The following is a 27,206-nucleotide window of genomic DNA, read 5'->3' on the forward strand; positions in this document are numbered from 1 at the left end:
GACTTGATGATCTCTAGAGGTCCCTTCCAGTTCTATTATTCTATGGTTCTATGTAATCCTTAGAACGTGATAATAGCAAACTTTTTCATCAGATTGCAGTCCCTGGTTCTCGTGGGGGACTTTCATCACCCTGACATCTGTTGGGAGACCAATACGGCAGTACACAGGCAATCCAGGAAGTTTTTGGAGAATTTTGGGGACAACTTCTTGGTACAAGTGCTGAAGGATCCGACCAGGGGCCATGTGCAGCTTGACCTTCTGCTCACAAACAGGGAGGAACTAATAGGGGAAGTAGAGATAGGTGATAACCTCGGAAGATGGTAGAGTTCAGGAAACTGACCAAAGGAAGAAAAGAGAATAGTAAAATACACACCTCGGACTTCAGAAAAGCAGATTTTGACTCCCTCAGAGACCTGATGGACAGAATCCCCTGGGATGCTAACATGAAGGGGAAAGGAGTCCAGGACAGCTGGCAGTATTTTAAAGAAGCCTTATTGAAGGCACAGAAAGAAACCATCCCGATGCGTAGCAAGAGAGGCAAACATGGTAGGAGACTGGATTGGCTTACAGGGGAAATCCTTGGTGAACTTAAGTACAAACAGGAAGCATACAAAAAGTGGAAACTTGGACAAATGACCAGGGAGGGGTTTAAATGTATAGCTTGAGAATGCCGGGGGGTTATCAGGAAGGTGACAATGCAACTGGAATTGCGACTGTCAAAGGGTGTGAAGGATAACAAAAAAGGTTTCTATAGGCATGTTAACTAGAAGAAGATGATCAGAGAGGGTGTGGGGCCCCTACTGGATGAAGAAGGTAACCTAGCGACAGATGATGTGGGGAAAACTAAAGCACTCAATGCTTTCTTTGCCTCTGTATTCACGGACAAGGTCGGCTCCCGGACTAATGCGCTAAGTGATGCAAGATGGGATGAAGATGGCCAGCCCTTGGTGGGTAAAGAACAAGTTAGGAAATATTTAGAAAAGCTAAATGTACACAAATTCATGGGTCTGGACTTAATGCATCCGAGGGTACCGAGGGAGTTGGCAAATATCATTGAGGAGCCTTTGGCCATTATCTTTGAAAAGTCGTGGCGATCGGGAGAGATTCTGGATGATTGGAAAAAGGCAAATGTAGTGCCCAACTTCAAAAAAGGGAAGAAGGACGATCCAGGGAACTATAGGCCGGTCAGTCTTACTTCGGTTCCTGGAAACATCATGGAAGGGATCCTTAAGGAATCCATTTTGAGGCACTTGGAAGAGAGGACAGTGATCAGGAATAGTCAGCATGGATTCACAAAAGGCAAGTCGTGCCTGACCAATCTGATTAGCTTCTGTGATGAGATAACTGGCTCTGTGGACATGGGAAAGTCAGTGGATGTGATATACCTTGACTTTAGCAAAGCTTTTGATATGGTCTCCCACAATATTCTTGCCAGCAAGTTAAGGGAACATGTATTGGATAAATGGACAGTAAGATGGATAGAAAGCTGGCTAGAAGGCCGGGTCCGGCGGGTAGCGATCAACGGCTCAATGTCAGGATGGTTTGGTTTCTAGCAGAGTGCTCCAAGGTTCGGTTCTAGGACCGGTTTTGTTCAATATCTTTATTAATGACCTGGATGAAGGGATGGATTGCACCCTCAGCAAGTTTGCAGATGACACTAAGCTACGGGGAGAGGTAGATATGCTTGAGGGCAGAGATAGGGTCCAGAGTGACTTAGACAAATTGAAGGATTGGGCCACAAGAAATTTGATGAGGTTCAACAAGGACAAGTGCAGAGTCCTGCACTTGGGACAGAAGAATCTCAACCATTGTTACAGGCTGGGGACCAATCAGCTAAGTAGTAGTTCTGCAGAAAAGGACCTGGGGGTTACAGTGGATGAGAAGCTAGATATGAGTCAACAGTGTGCCCTTGTAGCCAAGAAGGCTAATGGCATATTAGGGTGCATTAGGAGGAGCATTGCCAGCATGCAGAGAAGTGATTATTTCCTTTAATTCATCTCTGGTGAGGCCACATCTGGAGTATTGTGTCCAGTTCTGGGCCGCCCACTACAAAAAGGATGTGGACGCATTGGAGAGGGTCCAGCGGAGGGCAACTAAAATAATTAGGGGGCTGGAGCACATGACCTATGAGGAGAGGCTGAGGGAGTTGGATCTGTTTAGTCTGCAGAAGCGAAGAGTGAGGGGGGATTTGATAGCAGCCTTCAACTTCCTGAAGGGAGGTTCCAAAGAGGATGGAGAAAGGCTGTTCACAGTAGTGACATATGGCAGAACAAGGAGCAATGGTCTCAAGTTGTGGTGGGAAAGGTCCAGGTTGGATATTAGGAAAAACTATTTCCCTAGGAGGGTGGTGAAGCACTGGAATGGGTTACCTAGGGAAGTAGTGGAGTCTCCATCCCTAGAGGTGTTTACGTCTCAGCTTGACAAAGCCCTGGCTGGGTTGATTTAGTTGGGATTGGTCCTGCCTAGTGCAGGAGGCTGGACCTGATAACCTTTCTAAGGTCTCTTCCAGCTCTGTGGTTCTAAGATTCTATAATATAGACCACATATTAACACAGACTGTCCTCGACCATCTGCCCTCTCATTTGCCATTGCCTGGTCCATTTCCCCTCAAAGGGCTTCATCTTGCTCCCACTGAAGTCAATGGGGGAAATTACTATCAAATTCAATGGACAGGATCAAACTCTATGTTTCTCATCATCTAATATGTCTTGTGGCTATTGTAAGGAACTTCTTATATGAAACAGTAATACAGTATTAGGAAAATGGTGAATGCATGCTTTATTGATTTTTATGTATTACAGAAAGTGGCAGAACAGGAAAATGGGACCATCAAGTGTCCAGCCAGTGCTCTATAAATCACTAACAAGAGCTCTGTATGCTACTGGCAATCTGTGAACCACAGTTTGGGAGCAACTGCCCTGAAGGATGTGAAAAGATTGTTATGAACATTGTGGTTCCCTTTAAATGACTGTAGGAGTTTCCCATGACATTATGAGCTTTTTTAAAAGGTCAGTTTAATCATAATTATCCTCAGGAGGCCAAATAAAAATAATAGCAGCAATTTTACAACAAAGGCTGGGATTTGTATCTAAACATGAGTGAACAGGATCATGAAAATTTCAACATCTATGTGGCTGTATCTTTTTTGGTTAACAAATCCTCTTACCAGTCTAGGGTCAATTTCTTCATTAAGAACAGCCTCATTCTTAATAAGTGCAACTCGCTGTGCAAATCTGCAGGTTGATATAGATTCCTGGAAGGAAAAAAATAACTCCTTTAGCATGCATTGATGTATACAGATTTGCTACTTATTTTAAGGGGGATTTTTTTTTATTTATGTTAGATTTTATTGTACCAGTCTTACATTCCTGGTGCTTCAAAAATCTAAGAAAACACAAGTCAATGTAGCTATTCTAACTATTAACACATTAATTTGCCAGATAAAACTCTCAAATAAAGACACCTATATCCATATCTTTTGGAAAATTTCAGCCACAATGAAGAAAATATAATATCTAATAGATATTGCACCAAGAAATTGAAAATTGTCACTTCACCATTATTAGCTGGATCATTTTGGCTGATTCATTGAGTGAATTAAATATTTCAAAATAGAAGCCTGAATTCCAATAACAGAGAGACGTATCAGGATACAAATGGGTAACTGGATGTATGAAATGAGAGACTGCAACACACAGTATGGGTACTTGCATGGCTAGAATAATGCAGTTTGTGTAAGCCTCTACAAATTGTGCCTATACAATTACCTTTTCACAACTCTCAATAAGTTTAGGCCATATTTTAGAAAAGAGTGTTGATGTTTTTATTAATTAGTATTATTGTCACTGTACTCTATTACCTCTCCCCAAGAAGTCAAGTATTCTTTTACTTCCATTAGTCTTTTGGGAGAAGCCTTTCATGGGCAAATAAATGCTGTTATTTTCTTGACCTTACCAAAGTCAATGGAAGTGCTCATGTGGACTTCAGTGGGGCAGGACTGCACCAGCAATCCTTATCAATATGCCCTTGAGAAAATTCCTTGCCAAACCTTATTCACAAATCACCTATTTCATTATCAGGAAGTTGGTGTTAAGTGTGCACCTATTTATCACTATTACATATCTGCTTTGTCAGTTTTTTCCTCTATATGAAATTATTTAAAGAATAAAACAAATAATAAAGATACATTACAGCCTGATTTTGAACCTAGTTAATGTTTAATGCTGCTGCTTATCTTGTAAGATCTGTCAAGGATATTATAATATTATATCATCATCATCATAGTCGTCCTTCACACCCACAGGCATATAGGGCAGCAACAAAGGTCCTCCACTTCTGTCTGTCTCTGGCCACAGTTGAGAAGGAATTCTTTGTTGCTGTGTCTGTAACAAAGCCCTGAGCCAAAACCCCAATCCTGCAGGACCGGTGTGCACTAAGCTCCTGCTGGCATATCTCCTGGGATCATAAGAACACGCAAGCTGCCCCGCCCCGGCAAGGCACATGCACATGCACAAGGGGCAGATAATATTATATAGAGAGATTATATTCACCCACATAACTGATCAGAATTTGGCTTTGAAATGTGAAGTCAGTTACACAAAGAACCCTTATGTATTGGACATGAAGATGGTTTTAGTTTCTCATACCGTAATTTCCATTGACAGGATTGTATGTTGGAGGCACTGACAAAACAGATTTTTAAACTTCAGTGTATCAGAAATTTAAGCAGACAACCCTGAAAAACAAATATTTATAAAACCACAAGTTCAAAAAGGATAACATACATCTATGTTTCTTTTGTCTAAAGAGAGTGTTGCAATCATGGTGGTCATGCAGTTTCCTCCTAGGCTGTCTCTGAGCACCGAAGTCATCATAGAGTTCCTATAGGGAATGTGAGATCGATGTTTCTCTGCTAGGGCAATTATTACCTGAAATAAACCAGCAATGCATAAGACTTTCAAATCTCCACATGAACTTGTCATATGCACCAAAAGAAGAAATACCCAACCTGCAAATGAGCCTCTGATGTTGCAGGGACTTAATCACATTTTTAACATTAAGCTCTTGACCCCAGCTGCCCAGCCGTGGGCAGGGTAGCAACTACACCCATGGATCTGGCAGGACCATGCCCTGAATTCCTTGGAGACATGGCATTCCTGCCTGGGTTTAAATCATTCTGGCTGCGTCTAGACTGACAAGCTTTTCCGCAAAAGCAATTGCTTTTGCGCAAAAACTTGCCAGCTGTCTACACTGGCCTCTTGATTTTGCACAAAAGCACTGACGTTCTACTGTCCGAAATCAGTGCTTCTTGCGCAAATGCTTTGACGTTCCCATTCGGGCAAAAGCCCTTTTCCGGAAATGCTTTTGCGCAAAAGGGCCAGTGTAGACAGCTGAAAAGTGTTTTGCGCAAAAAAGCCCCGATGGCGAAAATGGCGATTGGGGCTTTCTTGCGCAAAACCGCGTATAGATTGGCACGGACGCTTTTCCACAAAAAGTGCTTTTGCACAAAATCTAGTGCCAATCTAGATGCTCTTTTCCGCAAATGCTTTTAACAGAAAAACTTTTCTGTTAAAAGCATTTGACGAAAATCATGCCAGTCTAGACGTAGCCTCTGTGTCTCTCAACTCCTGGTTTATCTCTCCCACACAAAGAAAGCACACAAGTAACCTACAGCCAATCCAAATTACAACCCTCTATCTGATTGGTTCTCCCAGCCCCCTGGTCAACACTGCTAGCTATCTGAGCTTAACCCCTTAGTCACCGGGTGCTGGTCAGCATTTCCCCTGTCCATTACACGCCATATGAGGAGAGATTAATGAGATTGAGACTTTTCAGTTGAGAAGAGAGGAGAATAAGGGGGGATATGATAAAGATCTATAAAATCATGGCTGGTATGGAGAAAGTAAATAAGGAAAAGTTACTTACTTGCTCCCATAAACCAAGAACTTAATGAAATTTCACCAAATGAAATTAATAGGTAGCAGGTTTAAAACAAACAAAAGGAAGTACTTCTTCATGCAATGTAGTGCATGAAGTCAACCTGTGGAACTCCTTGCCAGAGGATGTTATGAAGGCCAGGACTTTAACAGGGTTCAAAAAAAGAGCAAGATAAATTCATGGAGGTTAGGTCCATCAATGGCTATTAGCCAGGATGTGCTGGAATGGTGTCCTTAGCCTCTGCTTGTCAGAAATTGGAAGTGGGCAACAAAGGATGGATCACTTGATGATTACGTATTATAGTCATTCCTTTCGGGGCACCTGGCATTGACCACTATTAGAAAATAGGATACTGGTACAGATGGCCCTTTGGTCTGACCCAGTACTCCTGTTCTTATGGTCTTCATGGGACTTGTTCACATATTTTCTGTAAACTGTCTTGAAACTTGTCTATGTCGGGAAAAAAAACCCAAAACCAAAACTCCCTACTATGTAAGGGTATGTCTACACTACAGCACTAATTCGAACTAACTTAATTCGAATTAGTTAATTCAAACTCAGTTAATTTGAACTAGTGCATCTAGACCTAAAAACTAGTTCGAAGTAGCATTTTGCTAATTCGAACTAGCATGTCCACATTGAGTGGACCCTGAACCGAGGTTAAGGATGGCCAGAAGCAGTGCCAGCAGGGCATCAGATTAGGACTTAGAGCGTGGAGCTGCTGCTTCAGGCTAGCCAAGGGCTGTGCTTAAAGGGACCCGACCCCCACATCGGACAGACAGTTCTCAGGGGTTCCCCGCTTGCAAAGCAGTCCTGGCTTGGAGTGCCCTGAGTGCCCACACTTGGCACATCACAGCACTCGGCCATCAGCCCGGCTGCACTTGCCGCAGGCTGCCATCCGGGGGGAGTCAATCGGGGGGCTGCAGGAGAGCTTCCACCCCCAGAAGCCCGCAGAGCCACCCCAGTCCTCCCCATTGGGGGCTCATACCCCATTCCTCCCTCACCTCCTTCCACTTACCCCTCCCTAGCCCCCCCTTTTCTGATGTGTGTTCAAAAATAGAAACGTGTGTTCAAAAATAGAAACTCTCTTTATTGAACAAAACTCGTGGAGACTGGGAAAAGGAGGTGGGAGAGGGGAAGAGAGAGGGTGGGAGAGGGGAGGGCAACTAAAATGATCAGGGGTTTGGAACAGGTCCCATATGAAGAGAGGCTAAAGAGGCTGGGACTTCTCAGCTTAGAAAAGAGGAGACTGAGGGGGAATATGATAGAGGTCTATAAAAGCACGAGTGGTGTGGAGAGGGTGCATAAAGAAAAGTTCTTCATTAGTTCCCATAATAGAAGGACTAGAGGACACCAAATGAAATGAATGGGTAGCAGGCTTCAAACTAATAACAGAAAGTTCTTCTTCACAAAGCAAATAGTCAACCTGTGGAACTCCTTGCTGCAGGAGGCTGTGAAGGCTACAACTAGAACAGAGTTTAAAGATAAGTGAGATAAAGTCATAGAGGTTGGGTCCATGGAGTGGTATTAGCCAGGGGGTAGAAATGGTGTCCCTGGCCTCTGTTTGTGGAAGGCTGGAGATGGATGGCACGAGACAAATGGCTTGGTCATTGTCTTTGGTCCATCCCCTCCAGGGTCCCTAGTGTTGGCTGCTGTCCGCAGACAGGCTACTGGGCTAGATGGACCTTTGGTCTGACCCACTACGGCCATTTTAAGCTCAGGGCTCAGGGTCGGGGGTCTCACTGGACCACCCTGATTTTCATGCAAACCTGCTCCTGGGTGGCCAGGCTGACAGCTATCCTGCCCTAGACGTCCACTTTCCTGTGCCTAGTGCAGCCGCCAGCCTGGTCCCGGGAAGAGGCGGAGGGCTGGGTGGCAGCGGACTGGGTGGCCAGTTCGTGCCGTGCCAGGTGCAGGGTCTGCTGGCTGGGTGCTGGCAGGCTTGCACCTGGCACGGGCACTGTAGCCAGACCATGCCCCTTTAAAGGCTCCGGGGCCGGGAGGGGGGCAGACGAGTTTCCCTGGTGTTGGCCAGAGTGGCCACCAGGGAAAGCTGGGGAGGGCTAGCCTCCCACTAGTTCGAATTAAGTGGCTACACAGCCTTTAATTCGAACTACTTAATTCGAACTAGGCATTAGTCCTCGTAGAATGAGGTTTACCTAGTTGGAATTAAGCGCTCCGCTAGTTTGAATTAAGTTCGAACTAGCGGTTTGCCTTTGTAGCGCCTATCAAAGTTAATTCGAACTAACGTCTGTTAGTTCGAATTAACTTTGTAGTGTAGACATACCCTAATGTATCTAAAATAGGCTTAGTTTCAGTACAGATACATAGTTACAAAGGAAATGATACCCTGACCATTCTTGAGTCTCCTCTCAACTTTCTACATTAAAATATTTAATTATTATAAAATAGCAAAGATTCCATGATAGGAGCAGGAGGAGGACCCCATCACCTTGGTGACACTGGAGCTGGATCCCCATGGCCTAGATGTGCCCAGGCATCCCCCAGGCCTGGGGAGGGAACATCAGGTGAGTGACTGTATTATTCTCACACAGACAAGGTGCAGGTTGCAGACAGCGAGAGGTTGGGGGGTGCTCCTCGCTTGGCCTTCTTGGTCTGGGGAATCACGCTGCAGTACATGCCAGTCTGCACCACACAGCCCCAGGAGACTGCATCTGCGCACACCTGGGTTCCTGCTCAGAGGGTCTGAGGAGGCTGGACACAGTTCAGACACTCGGTTGGGGCACCCTCCCACCACAAGTCACCACTAGAAGGAGGCGGGGGCCAAGGACACACACACTCAAAAGTGCCACACGCAGCACACTGGAATGCCTGCACACTTGAGACAGCACCCCCTCCCGGGGACAGTGCTGCCAGGTATAGGTGTGTCTGCTGCTCACACTCCCATCCCCCTACACTCTTATCTCTTCTCCTCCAGCAGCCTCAGATACAAGTTCTCTCCCCTTGGGATGCCACTATTGCCGGACCCAGCGTGTGCACAGCACTGAGGCAAACCTAGCCAATCTGAGGTCCCCCTCCCGCACACTGGATCCCAGTGTGACCAGCAAACTTCCCATGCCTGCTTGTTCCCGGCATATGAGGGGGGGAGGTCTGCTCCCATTGGGGACATCTGGGCCCCTGTAAGAAAGGGCCTGCTGTGCAGTCACATATGGCCTAGCTCCCATGATATCACCTTCATCTTACCCGAAAATATTGGTCTCAGCTCACAGAAGAGGGCAAGGCTTCAGGGACTGTGTCTCCAGGGATGACTGACTGTCTCTCTTTAATCTCCCCAGCCTGACCAGCTGCAACAGGGAGGCAAGTGACACTATCCAAAGTAGCCTCCTGACACCAGAGGAGCCACAGGTGCCAGAGAATGCAGGAAGAACTGGTGGAGGAGCACATCTCCATACTCCCAGCCCTGCATAAGACGCTTTGATCAAGTCCTCTTGAAATGGAACTAGATCAAAATGAACTAATGAACTGTTAGTGAACAACAGCAAGGTCCAAATCAACAGTCAGTTCATGGCAGCGTAGATTCACCTCCCATCTTGTCACCAATGAAATGTACACATAGACAAGCTTAAGTGACTTTTAGAAGGCCACACTCACACAAGACATCTTTGGAAAAGCCACGAACTTAGCCAGATCTCTTGAGGTACACTCTGATTCCTTAAGCACAAAATCATCCTTGCCTTTACACCACAATGAAGAGGGCATTTCCATCTCTTCAGTAATATTTCAAATGTTTTAGTGCTGGTGGTTCACATAATAACAGACCTTCTTCACAATGCCATTAATCCAGGATTGAAATTTGTCAGCTTACATCACTGTAATTTAAAGGGGAAAATTGCATATTTGGGGAGCAAAACATTGACACTTTTTAAATATTTTTAACAGGGCAGCTGTCTAAAATATATTCTAAAGTGTGGACTATAAAATGTAGGCCTGCATAAAGTTGCTCTGGGGTCTAAGTGAGTGTGCAGGATCAGGGCTTGAGAGTGACAATTTTAATTTAAACCATGAACTTGAATGGAAGTATAATAAAGCCTTAAATACAGAGCTTATCATATGGATATTATCACTACATTGGTTTATAGAAATTCTATGCCATTGATATGCAATAATATCTGATGTGACAGGGTCAGAGTAGAAGACTGTAAAAAAGTAGCCATATTGGGGTCTGGGAGGGAGGCAGGCATTAGCCTGCCCACATCTAAAGGACCCTCCTCCAGCCTACAGGGAGGATCCAAAGAGCCCTATGGATTCCGGGGGACAAATAAAGAGAAAACAGGGATGGGTGTGAGGATCAAACAAGGGAATTGGAAGGAGACACTGAGCACAGAGACCCAGAGAGTACCCACTGTCCCACAAAGGCCTGTAGAAAGGCAGAGGACGCCGCCCAGTGGAACTCTGCCTGGATGCATGAACTGATACAGGAGCGGAAATGGCCCCACAGTTGCTGGGCCCCTCCTTCAGCCAACCTCTGCTCCCTGGTCTTATAAATTGCCATCTTGGCCATAGCCAGGAGGAAAATGACCAGGAGGTCCTGCGATTTTGTGGGGCCACAGAAGGAATGTGCATACTTTAATAGGTGAGGGGAGAACTTCAACAAGAGGTTCTGGAGGAGCTGAAAGAGGGGCTGTAACCTGGTGCATTCTCGGTAAACATGAGCCAAGGTCTCCCTCACACCACAGTAGGAGCAAGTGTTGGGAACAGAGGTGAACCGCACCAAGTACACGCCTGTGCTCACAGTGCTGTGGAGGATTCTCCAGCTACTGTACCCAGTGGGCCTCAGAACCAAGATAGAGTAAAGACTGACCCATCGGGGATCCCCACTCTCTATTGGAAGTAAGAAATACTGCCACTTGGTATCTGGGTGGGATACAAGGGAGGGGAAGCGAAGAGTGTGAAACATGAGCATGTACAGATGATTTTTTGATGCTGTTCAAAAGGGGACCAATGGCAATGCATACAGCCTGCTCGGGTGATGTGGGAGAGGCGGTCAAGAAGGCACACTGGGCTGGGAGCTGATAGAGAAATCTAGCGGTCCAGAGGTAAAGGGTGGGTGAGGTGCACTCTCTTGCAGGACCCAATCAAGATAAACCTGAGCAGCAGGCAGCAAAGCATCCCTCACATTCTTAAGTATGTTCAGGGGAGTACAAAGGGTGGAGAGAGGATCCACCCAGTCTCCATGGTCATAGTCTCCTAGGAGGTCTCCGATACTGATGACTTCTGCCAGGACCAACCTCTGGCACCTGTACACAGAGATGGGGATTGTATAGTAGGGGCTCTGTGAGGAGGTCTGCCCCCACGGTGGGCCCCAAGGATCTGGTCACCAAAAGCAGCTTCCAGGTCTGGAGGAGGTCCTGGTAGAAGGCCAGCAGCTCAGAGAGGTCTCGCAGAAGACATCTCAAGTAAAGGAGCTGATGGTCATGTGGGAGCCCTCAGAAGTAGTGAATGAAAACGTTCATTAATTTGCTTCATGCCGGATTCTCTGCATTGCAGAGGAGTCTCTGCAAGGTCTGGAGGAGGAGGACATGGACTCGCATGTGCAAACACATCAGTCCCTGTCCTCCCTCCTCCAAGGGAAGATGGAGAGACCCAATGCAGTCCTGGCCAGAAGAATTGCAGCATCTTCTGCTGTATGTGGGCCAGGAAACCCGGGGTGTCGACCAGAGTGTTGAGACAGTGCCAGAGCATGGACAGGACCAGCTAGTTAATCACCAGCACCCTCCCACACAGGGAGAGACACAGGATTAGTCCTGCCCTCTTTGGCAAATGCTCAGCCACCCTGGTTCTAAACGTAGACAGTTCTCTGGCAGGGAGAGATGCATGGCAGAAAGAAAAACACTGAGATAGAGCAATGGACCCACACTCCACCAAATGACCTGCAGTGTGGATGGGAGGGAGCTCACTTGCCACCTGGCCCCGACCACCAGGCTGAAGATCTTGACCCAGTTAATGCAGGCAGAGGAGGCTACCGAGTAAACTGCTTGGCAGACCTTCACCTCCACCAGGTCGCTTGGGTCCTGGATCATAAGGAGCACGTCGTTGGCATACACTGACAGGACCAATATCTCCAGCTCATGGAGCACCAACCCTATCAACCTTATCCAAAGGAGATGGAGGAAAGGCTTGATGGCCAGGTCAGCGTATACAGCTGAGCTGATAGCAGACAGCTTTGATTCAGTCCCCGCCAGAAGCTGAAAGTGCAGTCAGGGTCCATTTGAGCTTGACGAAGCACTCTGCAGAAGTGTATAGCACCTGGAGAAACCTCACTACATGGGGCATGGAGGCGAAGGCCAGCAGAGTGCCCAGGAGATACCTGTGGTCCATCCAGTCAAACACCTTCTCCTGATCCAAGGACAGGAGGGTGAATGACAGACCATCCCTATACCTGAGCTCTATGAGATCCTGGACCAAATAAAAATTATTAAAGAAGGCACAGCCCGGAATGGTGTAGGTCTGGACTGGGTGGACCATGTCCACCAGCACATACTGTAGCCTCAGTGAGATGGCCTTGATGATGATTTTATAATTCGTGCTATGGAGTAATATGGGACACCAATTCCTCAGATTGCAAAAGTCCCCCTTCTTAGGTAGCAAGGCTCGCCTGCACAATAAAGGGAGAACCCCACTCTCCAAGGACTTGGCCCACACGCTGGCAAGGTCCAGACCAATGACATCCCAGAACACGTGGTAGAACTCCACATTCAGCCCATCCATGCCCGAAGACTTACTGCTGGACATGAGACAGAGGACTTCCGAGAACTGACCTCGGAAAGAGAGAGAAGGCCTAAATCTTTCTCAGAGAGAAAGGCCTAAATCCCCCAGCAACATGTTGTTGAAATGCCAGTAGGCCAGCCCTGGCCTCTATGAAGAAAGAGGTCATCACAGAAACCAAGTGGCGGTCTGAGAATGGGGCTGGCAGAATGCTGGAGGAGTGGGTCCAAGAAAGATGATGACAAGAAAGTCCAACCAGGAGTAAAACAACTATCAACCCTCTACCCAGAGAGAGGTGAACATGGTGTCCTCATCCAGGTGGTGGTCACGCCAGACATCTACTAGGGAGCATTGATCTATAATCTCCCAGAGGACATTTGTGGTGGCCTGGCACTGCTCAGTCTCCTTATGCTCTCGTTCCTCAAGAGTGCAGTTGAAATCCCCACCCAGGAGCAGGCACTCGCCAGGATCCAGAGAGCCGAGGAAGGCAGATGCCTGCTTGAAATAGCAGAGCCTCTCCAGGCTGCACATCAGGGTGTTGACATTAAGATGTAAAGTTAGCCCCTCCACCTGAACCCAGAGATACAGTAGGTGACTCAGCACAACCTCAGCAGTCCCCAGTATATCAGGTTGTAGGTTCAGGGAGAACACAGTTGCCACTCCATCTTGATGAGCCAACAGGTGACTAAAAAGGCCATCCTCCCACTCCAGCCACCTGCTAGCCTCGATGACCGGAGCGGTGTGGGTCTCCTGCAGGAATATGATGGATTACCCCTCCTCCTGAAAGAAGGCAAGCACCAACTCCTGTGGAGACCCATCCTACATCCCTGGGTATTTAGAGTGGCAAGGATGAACGGCAGCATTGGGAGGGATGGGGAAGATCCTCGCTGGCAGAAGCACTGGCAGCACCCATTGGGCCCCACAGCAAACTGACCAAACCTGAAGGTGAGCAGAGCATCACAGAAGCAGCGGGTTCCCTGGTAAGCTGCAGACTCCCACAGCTCAGTCCCTTTGCCCTTCCCAAAAATGGCCCTTGTGGTCCAGAGGATGAGATAGAAGTCTTTCTGGTGCTTTAGGGCAAGAGCCAACTTTTTCTTGGAGCCACAGATGGCCTCCAAGAAACTGCACATCTCATGCCTCAGCACATCGGGGTCTTGGGCCCTCGAATATCTTTGGGATAGACTCCCCTGTGGCCGACCGACATAGACAAGCAGGGACCATGAAGTTCCTGCTGCAAAGAAGATAGTGGCCATAGCAGAGGAAGAACAGCCCCAGACTTCTGGGAGTGGGAGAAATTAAAACTACTTCTCAGGGGCCAACATCTGAGGTAAATGCAGCAAACCTGAGGAGGCAGCAATAGGGTAAGTGGAGGGGAAGAGGTCAGGGAGAGGATCAGAGAAAGGCGGAAGAGAAGGAAAGAGAGTAGGGGGAGGAAGAGGAAAGGGATCCAGAAAAGGAGTAAGATGAAGGGGTTGAGGGGAAACAGGAGGAGGAGTAGAATATTCGGATAGTAAAGGGCTTGAGCAGGAAGCAGGGGTAGGACAAGGGTCAGGAGCAGGGACAGCAGTCCCAACAGTGGAGGCACTGTGATGCAGTGCCTCCTTGCAGGGCAGGGTATCAGTGGAGGATGCAGGGGAAGGTGGTGTTTTCCCAGCTCCAGGCCCAGCGTTACCGGGAGTGCAGTACTGGAGGCCCCAGCACTGGCGGTGTTGGGGAACAATGGGAACTTCCATACACTAGAAGCACCCAGGGGCTCAGTGGGCACAGCCGAAGCGCTGCTGATGGCTGGGCAGATGGTTGTATCCTTGGGCAACTCAGAGGCAGGGACAAGGGAGGCTGGTGGGTGAGGGAGAAGGAAAGGGCAGCTATCTTCCCTCCTGGATGCGAAGCTCCCTCTCTCCAAGGCCTCATGCTTCAACCTCTTGGGGAGGAAGGAGAGTCTGCCACCCACCACCACATGGTTGCTCTCCACACAGGGGGAGGGCACAGAAGAAGAGGGGGCACAGGGTGCATCCTCCATGGCCTCAAGCCAGTCTCCAGGAAGGAGGTGTTCACCTCCCCTGCATCTGCCGCACTCACCTTAGCTGCCCCCCAGGCTATGAAGCATCCAGGGGCTTAGAGAAAGGGCAGACTCTGATATCCAGGCGCAGAAGAATGAGGAGGGTATCCTCCTTGTCAGCAGGTGGGGTGGAGCACCAGACTCACTTGCGGTGCCTCCCCATGACAAGCTCCCAGCCTTCTTAAGTGGAGAGCTGTACTTTAGAGGAGGAAGGGCCAGGGACAAGGGCAGCAGTGGGAGAGTGAGAGAAGACAGGGGTTGGGCAGCAGGGGAAGGGAAAACCTCCCCCTGGGATAAGCCCTATCTGAGTTCTGTCACTGGCCCTGACACCCTCTCCACCGTGGGCCCAGCCTTATTGCTTATCAGGGTGGCACTGACATCCGCATGCTCATCTGGGCCCTGCAGAGCCTGAGTGGGATTGACAATGGTCAAAGTTGGAGGAGGGGCGACCCCAGGTTCCAGACCATCAGGGTCACCGGCAATGGTAGGGCTGGTGCATGGGGGGTCCCGAGTGCCTCTCTGGGCCAGGCCAGTGGGTAGTCCCTTCAGACATGCCCTGTCAATGGCAGAAAAGGCATAAGGACTCCCCCAGGCTACGTCTACATTGGCCCCTTTTCCGAAAGGGTCATGCTAATTTGACAGGGCGTAATAGGGAAATCCGTGGGGGATTTAAATATCCCCCGCGGCATTTAAATAAAAATGTCCGCCACTTTTTTCCGGCTTTTAGAAAAGCCGGAAAAGAGCGTCTACACTGGCCCCGATCAAAGTAGGAATAAGAGATCTCCGGAAAAGGGCTTTTTTCCGGAGGATCGGGGCCAGTGTAGACGCTCTTTTCCGGCTTTTCTAAAAGCCGGAAAAAAGCGGCAGACATTTTTATTTAAATGCCACGGGGAATATTTAAATCCCCCGCGGATTTCCCTATTACGACCTGTCAAATTAGCATACCCCTTTCGGAAAAGGGGCCAATGTAGACAAGCCTCCCCATTGTATAACATATCCGGTACTGGGGCACCAGAAATGACCATTCTAGGGCTTCTCCTCACCAGCAGCATTTGGATTTGGACCTGCTGGCAGAAGGAGGGGATGTGGTAGAGGGCAGGATCTTTGCAGCCCAGAGAAAGGGAACTCAGGACTAACAAGGGTGGAGAGGAAAGGTAGTATGGTGATGTTAGGGAGGAAGGGAGGAACAGAGGAAAATACCACCTGTACACCCAGGTCCTCCAGAGGCTCAAGCAGGATGTGGACTCCTCCCACTGCCAACCTTTCTCCACTGCCTCCTGGGCAGCAACTTGGGATGCCAAGAAGAATACCACCTTTCTGAACATCTTAGAGGCCACCACCATGGCTGTGTACCCCACCACATGTGCCAATGCCCTCATGTAGGTCTTTATGTTGGGCAAAGCTGGCACCATGAGACCCAGTGCTTCCAGGGTGGAAAAGGGGCTGTAGCCGCTGGGGGTGGAATTCTGGGAGGCTGTTGGTTGTAACCTCACAAGAAGAGAGCACTTCTGTGGGTCAGGAATATGAATCCCCAATGTCTTGAGGGTGGCCCTAGAGTCCTTTAGACTGTGGAGAGGGCTATCAGTTTGTTCAGAAAACAGGCCTGCCTCTTCAAAAGGCAGTCCCTGGTTGGTCATCTGGACCTCTGAGGGGGATAACTGAGACCTGAAGCCAGGAACTAAACCTCAGGATGAGGCCGGTGGCCATGGTGCAGGTAGTGGCATCAGCGGATTCCAGTGTTGCTTGCAAGGCTGCCCAGTAGACAACTCTGCCCTCATTAGATAATGCCTGAAAATCCTGGCAGGAAACTTGGGGTAGCAAGTTTTTAAACCTGTCCAGGGCCAACCAGGACTTGTAAGCATATCTGCTCAGGAACACCTGCAGGGTGGCAATCCTGAGCTGCAGACCACTGGAGGCATAGGCCTTATGGCCTCAGAGATCCATTTCCTTGGTCTCCTTGTTTTTCAGGGTGTGGCCCAGCTGACTCTGCTGATCTCAATGGTTAACGGTCTACACTACCAGCGTACCAGGGGGTGGATGAGAAAAAAGGTGCTCATAGCCAATCTGCAGGACAAAACACCACCACTCTACCCATCTATCAGTAGGAGGGATCGAAGTGGGGAGTTGCCACAGAATTTTGGTGATTTTAGCCACCACCTTATTAAGCAGCAGGGCTACTTTCGATGGGGCCTCGAGGTTAAGAATGCCCACAGTTGGGTCAGAGTTCTCCAAAACCCAGTCCACTTAGACCCCAATGCTCTGGGCCAAGTATTTGAGCAGTCCTGATGGGTCCTGGCATCCATGGAAGGCATGGACGGAGACAACCCAGCCAACGCCTCATCAGGGGATGAGGAGGACAACTCGTGAAGGGCTTGCTCCTGAGTCTGCTTGGTGTCATGACAGATCACTGACTGCGATGGTGACTTATGCAGGCCTGGGTCTGCACCACCCTCCGGGGGGGACGGGGGACGGGAGGAGCCTTGGGGAGCCCTTACTGCCAAGTGCCTACAGTTACAGGCCAGGGTGGAAGGAAGTGGGTTAGCGGACAGAGGAACTCAAGGACCAGAGTAAGATAAGCCAGAGTGCGATGGGGGCAATCCCTGGGCTTGGTAATACGTTCACAGGGTCCAGAAGGATCACTGTACTTGAGGCTGCCACTGGGGAGGCCAGGTGGCCTTGAATGGCTGCACAGGCTGCACCGAGGTACTCCGGTACTGGGAGAAAGATCAGTGCAGTGAATGAGAGTGTGAGGCCATTGCTCTAGAGTGCACCAACTCGACATCAGAGTCTGAAGAATACTCCAATGCAGACTAGGCCCGGAGAACAGTGCGGGGAGGTGAGCCATGTCATGACCTCTGGTTTACCCTGGTGCTGAACTGGTGGGGGAGGAAACATATGCCCTGATGCCTGACCCACTAGTGGTGCCATGGAAAAGGACAATGCTGTGGCCTCTCTGGAGGTAGAGGGCACCAACTATGCCGGTGACGAAGCCAGGGTCAAGGATCCCGTAGGAGCCAAACCGCACTGACCCATAGATACCAAGACATCAGTACAAGATGGTGCACAGGAGTCATATCTGTGCGCAGGCACCAAAGGAGAGACGGGAGGAGATCAACTCACACAATTTCCTGGCTGCCTCAAAAGTGTCTGGAGCTGAGGGCTGTTTCACTTTTGCCAGAACCTGACTGGGCTCGACCAGCACTACATGCGGCTCCAAGTCACACAGGGCCCATTGAGGCCTGAGCACTAGAGTGTCCTGACAGAGGACACACTCTATGCATGTGCTGCAAGGGAGATCTGCCCCTGCTAGACCTCCACTTCTTCTGCAGCACTGATGACTGGGAGCGGTGCTGAGCAGCAGAGCACCCTGGCACCGGAAAAGCTCTAAACAGTGCCGGAGTCTCCCGTACCAAGGCTGAGCACTGTAGGTGATAATGCCAAATCACCGGCCGGTGCTCGGCGAAGCATCGGCTCCATGAGCAAGATCTTAAGGCACGAATCTCTCTACCTCTTGGTGCGAGGCTTGAAACAGCAACAAATCTTGTAGTTTGCTGAGAGGTGAGCCTCACCCAAGCACTTGAGACACGTATCATGCAGATCACCATAAGGTATGTGTTTGAGGCACTTTGAACAGGGCTTACAGACCTGGGGACTAGCCATGCCCCAGTAAGGGAAAAAAGAGGACACAACAAGTGAACCCCTACTAACTAAACCTAACTCTAACAGCAAGTGAGTAAACTAGAACTAGAACTTGTACTACTACAGCTATAGAAACACTAACCTACTGAATTCAACTGCTAAGGGGCACTTGCAGAGCAAGTAATGCATATGCAGACACCACTCCAGGGGGCTCTCCTGCCAACGCAATGGGTACTTCTGAGGAGAAAACCTTCCGACAACCCATGCATGCGGGGCGCACACACTTACATGGAATGGACATGAGCAATCACTGGAAGAACAACTAGCCTTCACCCAGTGGAGGAATGAGAAACAAGATATTTACAATTCAAGAAGAGACAATTACTTGTGTTCAGAGAGGCTGACAACTTTTGGGGCCCCTGGACAAGATGCGGGACCCCATCTTTGCACACCTGGAAGGAGCAGGGCCTCAGGCTGAAGCTGGGGGCAACCAGTCTTCGGTGTTATCTAGAGCACATCATACTGATTCCTCTAGCCCCAGCCAGCCATAAGACCTGGCAAGAGCATGCCACACAGAACTCCAGTGTCAATATAAAGGGCCTAGGGCTCCAGTCACCATCACTCCTGCAGTAGCAGTGGCTGGGAGGCCTTGGCCCTTTTGAATAGCCTTGGGGAATATGCCCCCTTGACCCCCATCCCCATCAGCGGGCCTGCTTGTAGAGTATTAATGCCAGATATAATGCCAGAGCAGGATGAGAATAAAAGGGGACACAGCAGTCCCACAGTACAGGTAGTATCCCAGGGGTTTGTCACAGTACCATTGAATGTCAAGAAGCTTCACCATTAAGAATGTCATCACCACTTGCCTCTCGCTTGCTAAGACCCTGACATTTATCATTTTTATGATCCTGAAAGAGATCATGAGCAAATCAGTTGATAAAAAGAAATCAAATGCTATTCAACAGGATCACCTGAATGATGCGTGATAATTAAGATGTGACCCAAAGATTCTTATTATGCTTTCTGGCTCTTCTTTTTAATCTTCTGTCTAAAAAAATTCAGTTACACCAGCTAGAAAGAAACTACTCTTGCTATCATTTGCTATAACTGACAAAGGATGCTAAAAACAATGCTTGAATAATCTGGTCTATTCAGGCTCAGGAAAGGCTAATAACACCAAATGCCATATCTGTAAATTTGTGAGCAATTATGTTACTAGTAAATAAAAAAAATCATACAAAAATTGCATCTTCTCACCTTTGCTGTTCTTTTCTTTCTCCCTGTGAGTTTGTCTTTTTAAAGACAAAGCAACAATATTGAACTTCAGCAATTCAAGAACTATCACCTGTGAATGACTTCCACCTTTCTCAACACAGGCTTATAGTGTCATCTGAAAAAATATCAAGCAATGCTTTTTCCCCTTAAAAGAGTCTCTATAGCAAAAGGAAATACAAATAAATGATAGGGCTAAGCATTGTTAGCATTGACACAGTTTTAGTGTTATTTTTAATGTAAATACGACACTTCGGGAAGGTCTTCCACTGAGGGGAAGGTTTGAAAATTTTGAATTTGAATAAGAAATGTCATGCTCTGCTAATTTTACCTGTTCCAAGTAGAGTAATGACAGATTAATATATTTGGCTTCTGTCAGGAGCTGGCCTCCAACTCCAGTCTTTGCAACACGCTCTGAACCAGCCAGGTCCACCAAGTGCAGTTTGGAGCGTCGAATAGTTGCAGATCCTGGTTCCTTGCTTGAGATGTGAATGGTGAAGATGCAGTGAGAACGAGTTGAGGCTTGGTTCATTGGAGTCTGTGAAGAAAAGATTACTAACTTGACTAAAGAAAATTGCACAAAATAACTGCAGTAACACCAAGACTGACTAAACTAGATTTATTTATCTTATAAATCTCTGCAAAGAAAGGCCTACGTTGTACCCTATTAATTCCCTTTAGTATACCAGTAACACATATGAGAATTTCCACTGAAATCACTGGGACTAAGGATGTTAAAAATCATGCATTAGGGTAACCGTGTAAATGCTGAAAATCTCAGTGGATACACAGCTACCTGCACTACCGGCTCTGCAGTATAAAGCCTGCAGCGAAGCCTCCCTGCGAGCAGGACTGCCAGCCTCTACTGCAATGAAGCCGCCTCCCCAGGAGTCAGCTGAGTGTAACCGAGACTAATAATGATCGAAATGTAGCCATGTTAGTCTGGTGCAGCTGAAACAAAAAACAGGACTATGTAGCACTTTAAAGACTAACAAGATGGTTTATTAGGTGATGAGCTTTCGTGGGCCAGACCCACTTCTTCAGATCAAATAGTGGAAGAAAATTGTTACAACCATATATACCAAAGGATACAATTAAAAAAATGAACACATATGAAAAGGACAAATCAAATTTCAGAGCAGAAGGGAGATGGGGGGGGGGGGGGAAGGTAAATGTCTGTGAGCTAATGATATTAGAGGTGATAATTGGGGAAGCTATCTTTGTAATGGGTAAGATAATTGATGTCTTTGTTTAAGCTTAGGTGTAAAGTGTCGCATTTAAGCATGAATGACAGTTCAGAGGATTCTCTTTCAAGTGTAGTCTTAAAAGGTCTTTGAAGCAGGATGCAGGTAATCAAGTCGTTGAGACAATGTCCTTTCTGGTTGAAATGGCAAGAAACTGTTTTTTCTTTGTGATCCTGTCTAATATCTGTTTTGTGGGCATTGATTCTTTGGCGAAGTGTCTGAGACATTTGTCCAATGTACATAGCAGATGGACACTTTTGGCACATGATAGCATAAATTATATTCTGGATGAGAAGGAATATTCCTTATAACTCACTTGGTTAGGTCCAATAATGGTATCAGCAGAGTGAATATGTGGACAAAGCTGGCAACGGGGTTTGTTGCAAGGGAAGGTACCAGGGTTGGTATTAGTGGGGTATGTCCTGTGGTTATTGGTAAGAATCATCTTGAGGTTAGGTGGTTGTCTATAGGAGACTATGGGTCTGTCTCCCAGAGCTTCTTGAAGTTTAGTATCCTGTTCCAGTATAGGCTGTAGTTTATTGGTAATGTGTTGGACAGGTTTAAGTTGTGGGCTGTAAGTGATGACAAGTGGTGTTCTATGGTTGGTTTTCTTCGGTCTGTCTTGAAGTAGATGGTTTCTAGGTATTCGTCTGGCTCTTTCAATTTGCTTTTTTATTTCTCCGGGTGGGTAGTTGAGGTTTATAAATGCTTGGTAGAGATCCTGAAGTTTCTGGTCTCTGTCAGTGGGATTAGAGCAGATGCTGTTGTATCGAAGGAAAATTAATTCTATATAGACTCTCCCTGACGGTCGGAATTACAATCTGGATTTCTATATACAAAGCTTCCACAACAACACACAGACTAACATTATTCGCAAACGACAACAAGCGACACATACTTTTAGCCGCGATAAACCAGTTCATAAAAATGAACACACTTGGAGTGAGCTGGAGATGGACATAGGAGACTACAACTGAGGAGAGTTGGTAGTTTTTCAAAGGGACATTGGTAAGGGCCCAAAAGCAAGCTATTCCGATGTGTTGGAAAGATAGAAAAGACCGCCTTGGCTTAACCACAAGATCTTGCATGATCTAAAAATAAAAAAGGAGTCATATAAAAAATGGAAAGTAGGACAAATTACAAAGGATGAATATAGGCAAACAGCACAGGAATGCAGGGGCAAGATTAGAAACGCAAAGGCACAGAATGAGCTCAAACTAGCTATGGAAATAAAGGGAAACAAGAAGACATTTTATAAATACATTAGAAGCAAGAGGAAGATCAAGGAGAGGGTAGGGCCACTGGTCAGTGAGGAGGGAGAAACAGTAACAGGAAACTTGGAAATGGCAGAGATGCTCAATGACTTCTTTGTTTCGGTCTTCACCGAGAAGTCTGAAGGAATGCCTAACATAGTGAATGCTAGTGGAAAAGGGGGTAGTTTTAGAAGGTAAAATAAAAAAAAGAACAAGTTAAAAATCACCTAGAAAAGTTAGACGCCTGCAAGTCACCAGGGCCTGATGAAAAGCATCCCAGAATACTCAAGGAGCTGACAGAGGAGGTATCTGAGCCTCTAGCTATCATCTTTGGAAAATCATGGGAGACAGGAGAGATTCCAGAGGACTGGAAAAGGGCAAATATAGTGCCCATCTATAAAAAGGGAAATAAGAACAACCCAGGAAACTACAGACCAGTTAGTTTAATTTCTGTGCCAGGAAAGATAATGGAGCAAGTAATTAAGGAAATAATCTGTAAACACTTGGAAAGTGGCAAGGTGATAAGGAACAGCCATCATGGATTTGTAAAGAACAAATCATGTCAAACCAATCTGATAGCTTTCTTTAATAGGCTAATGAGTCTTGTGGATAAGGGAGAAGAGGTGGATGTGGTATACCTAGACTTTAGTAAGGCGTTTGATACGGTCTCGCATGATATTCTTATCAATAAACTAGGTAAATACAACTTAGATGGGGCTACTATAAGGTGGGTGCATAACTGGCTGGATAACCGTACTCAGAGAGTAGTTATTAATGGTTCACAATACTGCTGGAAAGGCATAACAAGTGGGGTTCCACAGGGGTCTGTTTTGGGACCTGCTCCCTTTAATATCTTCATCAACGATTTAGATATTGGTATAGAAAGTACGCTTATTGAGTTTGCAGATGATACCAAGCTGGGAAGGATTGCGACTAATCTGGAGGATAGGGTCATAATTCAAAATGACCTGGACAAATTGGAGAAATGGTCTGAGATAAATAGGATGAAATTTAATAAAGACAAATGCAAAGTGCTCCACTTAGGAAGGAACAATCAGTTTCATACATACAGAATGGGAAGCGACGGTCTGGAAAGAAATACAGCAGAAAGGGATCTAGGGGTTATAGTGGACCACAAGTTGAATATGAGTCAGCAATGTGATGCTGTTGCAAAGAAAACAAACATGATTCTGGGATGCATTAACAGGTGTGTTGTGAGCAAGACATGAGAAGTCATTCTGCAGCTCTACTCTGTGCTGGTTAGGCATCATTTGGAGTATTGTGTTCAGTTCTGAGCACTGCATTTCAAGAAAGATGTGGAGAAATTGGAGAGGGTCCAGAAAAGAGCAACAAGAATGATTAAAGGTCTAGAGAACATGACCTATGAGGGAAGGCTGAAGGAATTGGGTTTGTTTAGTTTAGAAAAGAGAAGATTGAGGGGGGACATGACAGCAGTTTTCAGGTATCTAAAAGGGTGTCATAAGGAGGAGGGAGAAAACTTGTTCGTCTTGGACTCTGAGGATAGAACAAGAAGCAAGGGGCTTAAATTGCAGCAAGGGAGGTTTAGGTTGGACATTAGGAAAAAGTTCCTAACTGTCAGGGTAGTCAAACACTGGAATAAATTGCCCAGGGAGATTGTGGAATCTCCATCTGTGGAGATATTTAAGAGTAGGTTAGATAAATGTCTATCAGGGATGGTCTAGACAGTATTTGGTCCTGCCATGAGGGCAGGGGACTGGACTCGATGACCTCTCGAGGTCCCTTCCAGTCCTAGTATTCTATGATTCTATGATTCCAACAGGTTTCTGTGTGTTGCCTTTTTGTATATCTGATTTGTATCCATTAATTCTTTCCCAGAGAGACTGTCCATTTTGGCCAATATACATGGCAGAAGGGCACTGATGGCATTTAATGGCATAGATCACATTAGTGGATGCGCAGTTAAATGAGCCTCTGATATAGTGGCTGATGTGGTTGGATCCAGTGATAAAATCACTTGTGCAGATGTGTGGGCAGAGTTGGCACTGGGACTGATTTCAGGGGTGGGTTCCTGGATGATTATGATGGAGGTGTGCTGCGTGGTTACTGGAAAGAATTTGTTTGAGGTTAGGGGGTTGTCTGTAGGTGAGGTTTGGCCTTTCCCCCAAGGCCTGTGAGAGTGAGGGGTCAGAATAGGTTGTACAATGTTGATATATGTTGGAGGGGTTTAAATTGTGGACTATAGGTGATGACAAGTGGATTCTGTTGTTTCCTCTTCTTGGCCTGTCTCGAAGTAGTTCATGTCTGGGTACTCTTCTGGCTCTGTCGATCTATTTTTTTGCTTCTCCGGGTGGGTATTTTAGTTTTAAGAATGCTCTATAGGTTTTTGTCTCTATGGGGTTGGAGCAAATCTGGTTGTATCTTAGGGCTTGGCTGTAATCAATAGATTGAGAAATGAGTCTAGGATGGAAGCTAGAGGCACTCATTAATGGATCTCAAAGTCACCATGTTGCTTCAGGTCAATTCCACAAGCCAAATACACAGGGAAGGGTTGGAACTTAATTTCATTTACAAGTTTGATTCCTATCAGGGAGGAATGAATAAAGGTATCGTCTGGCACACTACCTTCCACATCCTAATAACTTAACCAACTAAACAATGGGTACCTAGAGAAGGTGCAAATTGTTCTTATCAGCTTCTTGTAACTAGAACAATCCAATTCACAATTTTTAATTTTTTTTCCTTTCCCCCCCATCCTTTTCCCATCTGCCTTCCCTTTTTTATTCTTGGATCTGGACTTTTAATACTCCTGTCACCTGAAGAAGTGGGTTGTACACACAAAAGCTCATGATACCATCTACATGTTTTGATAGTCTCCAAGGTACTGCTAGACTATTCGTTGTTTTTAAGTTTTTCCAGTTACAGACTAACTTGGCTACTCCTCTGAAGAAAGTAAGGGTATGTCTACACTACAAAGTTAGTTCGAACTAACGGACGTTAGTTCGAACTAACTTTCATAGGCGCCACGAGGATTAAGCCTAGTTCGAACTAGCTAGTTCGAATTAAGGGGTGTGTAGCCCCTTAATTCGAACTAGTGGGAGGCTAGCCCTCCCCAGGTTTCCCTGGTGGCCACTCTGGCCAACACCAGGGAAACTCTACTGCCCCCCTCCTGGCCCCGGACCTCTTAAAGGGGCACGGGCTGGCTACGGTGCCCATGCCAGGTGCAAGCATACCAGCACCCAGCCAGCAGACCCTGCACCTGGCACGGATCGAGCCACCCACCCGATGCCCCCCAGCCCTCCCCCTCTTCCCGGGACCAGGCTGGTGGCTCCCAGGAGCTTGCCCGGGACCGCAAGAGGCGGGCACCCGCCTGGGCTAGTGCGGACATTGTGGACCTCGTCCACGATCTCCGCACTAGGCACAGGAAAGTGGCCGGCTTGGGCAGGATAGCTGCCAGCCTGGCCACCCAGGAGCAGGTGTGCAAGAGAATCAAGGGGGTCCACTGAGACTCCCGACCCTGAGCCCTGAACTTACAATGGCCGTCCTGGGTCAGACCAAAGGTCCATCTAGCGCAGTAGCCTGTCTGCCGATAGCAGCCAACCCTAGGAACCCTGGAGGGGATGGACCGAAGACAGTGACCAAGCCATTTGTCTCGTGCCATCCCTCTCCAGCCTTCCACAAACCTTGGGCAGGGACACCACTCCTAACCCCTGGCTAATACCACTCCATGGACCCAACCTCCATCACTTGATCTCACTTCCCTTTAATCTCTGTTCTAGTTCTAGCCTTCACAGCCTCCTGCAGCAAGGAGTTCCACAGGTTGACTCTTTGCTTTGTGAAGAACAACTTTCTGTTAGTAGTTTGAAGCCTGCTACCCATTCCTTTCCTTTGGTGTCCTTTAGTCCTTCTTTATGGGAATTAATGAAGAACTTTTCTGTATGCACCCTCTCCACCCAACTCCTGCTTTTAGAGATCTCTATCCTGTCCCCCCTCCGTCTCCTCTTTTCTAAGCTGAAAAGTCCCAGTCTCTTTAGCCTCTCTTCATATGGGACCTGTTCCCAACCCCTGATCATTTTAGTTGCCCTCCCCTCTCCCACCATCTCTCTTCCCCTCTCCCACCTCCTTTTCCCAGTCTCTCCCAGTTTTGTTCAATAAAGACAGATTCCATTTTGGAAGACATGTTATCTTTATTTTGTACATCAAAAAGAGAGGCTAGGGAAGGGTAAGTGGAAGGAGGTGAGGGAGGAATGGAGCACGAGCCCCTGATGGGGAGGACTGGGCTGGCTCTGCGGGCTTCTGGGGGTGGAAGCTCTCCTGCAGCCCCCCAATTGCCCCCTCTCCCCAGATGGCAGCCTGCGGCAAGTGCAGCCGGGCTGATGGCCGAGTGCTGTGATGTGTCCAGTGTGGGTAGTCCGGGCAATCCAAGCCAGGACTGCTTTGCAAGCGGGGCACCCCTGAGAACTGTCTGTCTGGGGTAGGGGTCGGGTCCCTTTAAGCACAGCCCTCGGCTAGCCTGAGACAGCATCTCCACGCTCTAAGTCCTCCTCTGATGCCCTGCCGGCACTGCTTCTGGCCATCCTTAAGCCTGGTTCAGGGTCCACTTAATGTGGACGCGCTAGTTCGAATTAGCAAAACGCTAATTCGAACTAGTTTTTAGTTCTAGATGCGTTAGTTCGAATTAGCTTAGTTCGAATTAACTAATTCGAACTAAGTTAGTTCGAATTAACGTTGTAGTGTAGACGTACCCTAAGAGGTTAGCTCTCACTATGAATGTGGTTAGGGGGTGTCATATTATAACAGAAGGCAGTTTCAACCAATGACACAGTTAATTTGTGCAGAGACAGGTCTATACGCAAATGTGTATGTTTTTAGTATTTATGGAGCTGATGAATTTGAGCAATAAGAAAAATAGCAGACTAATGGAATCTTTTCAAAACCATTGAATGGAAAAAATGTGGAAAAATATCATCCTCTAATTTCACTTCATATAATTTTATAGTGTGATCAGCGGGGCTAAAAAATTTGGAATACATTCCCTCAACTACTGTACTTAAACATCCCATTTTGTATAGTATGGTTGGTTATGCTCTCTTGTTT

General features: G+C 47.3%; 1 protein-coding gene across 2 annotated transcripts in view; it reads right to left on the bottom strand.

Moving 5' to 3' along the window:
• Positions 1–27,206, bottom strand: part of KIF6 (kinesin family member 6) — a 380,441-nt gene that overhangs the window by 231,590 nt on the left and 121,645 nt on the right. For both annotated transcript variants that reach the window (XM_075925091.2, XM_075925090.2), the window contains exons 7-9: positions 19,965–20,171; positions 4,785–4,928; positions 3,167–3,253 (exon numbers count right to left, since the gene is read on the bottom strand). In XM_075925091.2, the coding sequence (XP_075781206.2) occupies positions 3,167–3,253; positions 4,785–4,928; positions 19,965–20,171 (438 nt within the window). The remainder of the gene's footprint in view (positions 1–3,166; positions 3,254–4,784; positions 4,929–19,964; positions 20,172–27,206) is intronic.

This window comes from Pelodiscus sinensis, chromosome 3, assembly GCF_052426305.1.
Source record: "Pelodiscus sinensis isolate ZL-2025 chromosome 3, ASM5242630v1, whole genome shotgun sequence".
NCBI classification, from domain to species: Eukaryota; Metazoa; Chordata; order Testudines; family Trionychidae; genus Pelodiscus; species Pelodiscus sinensis.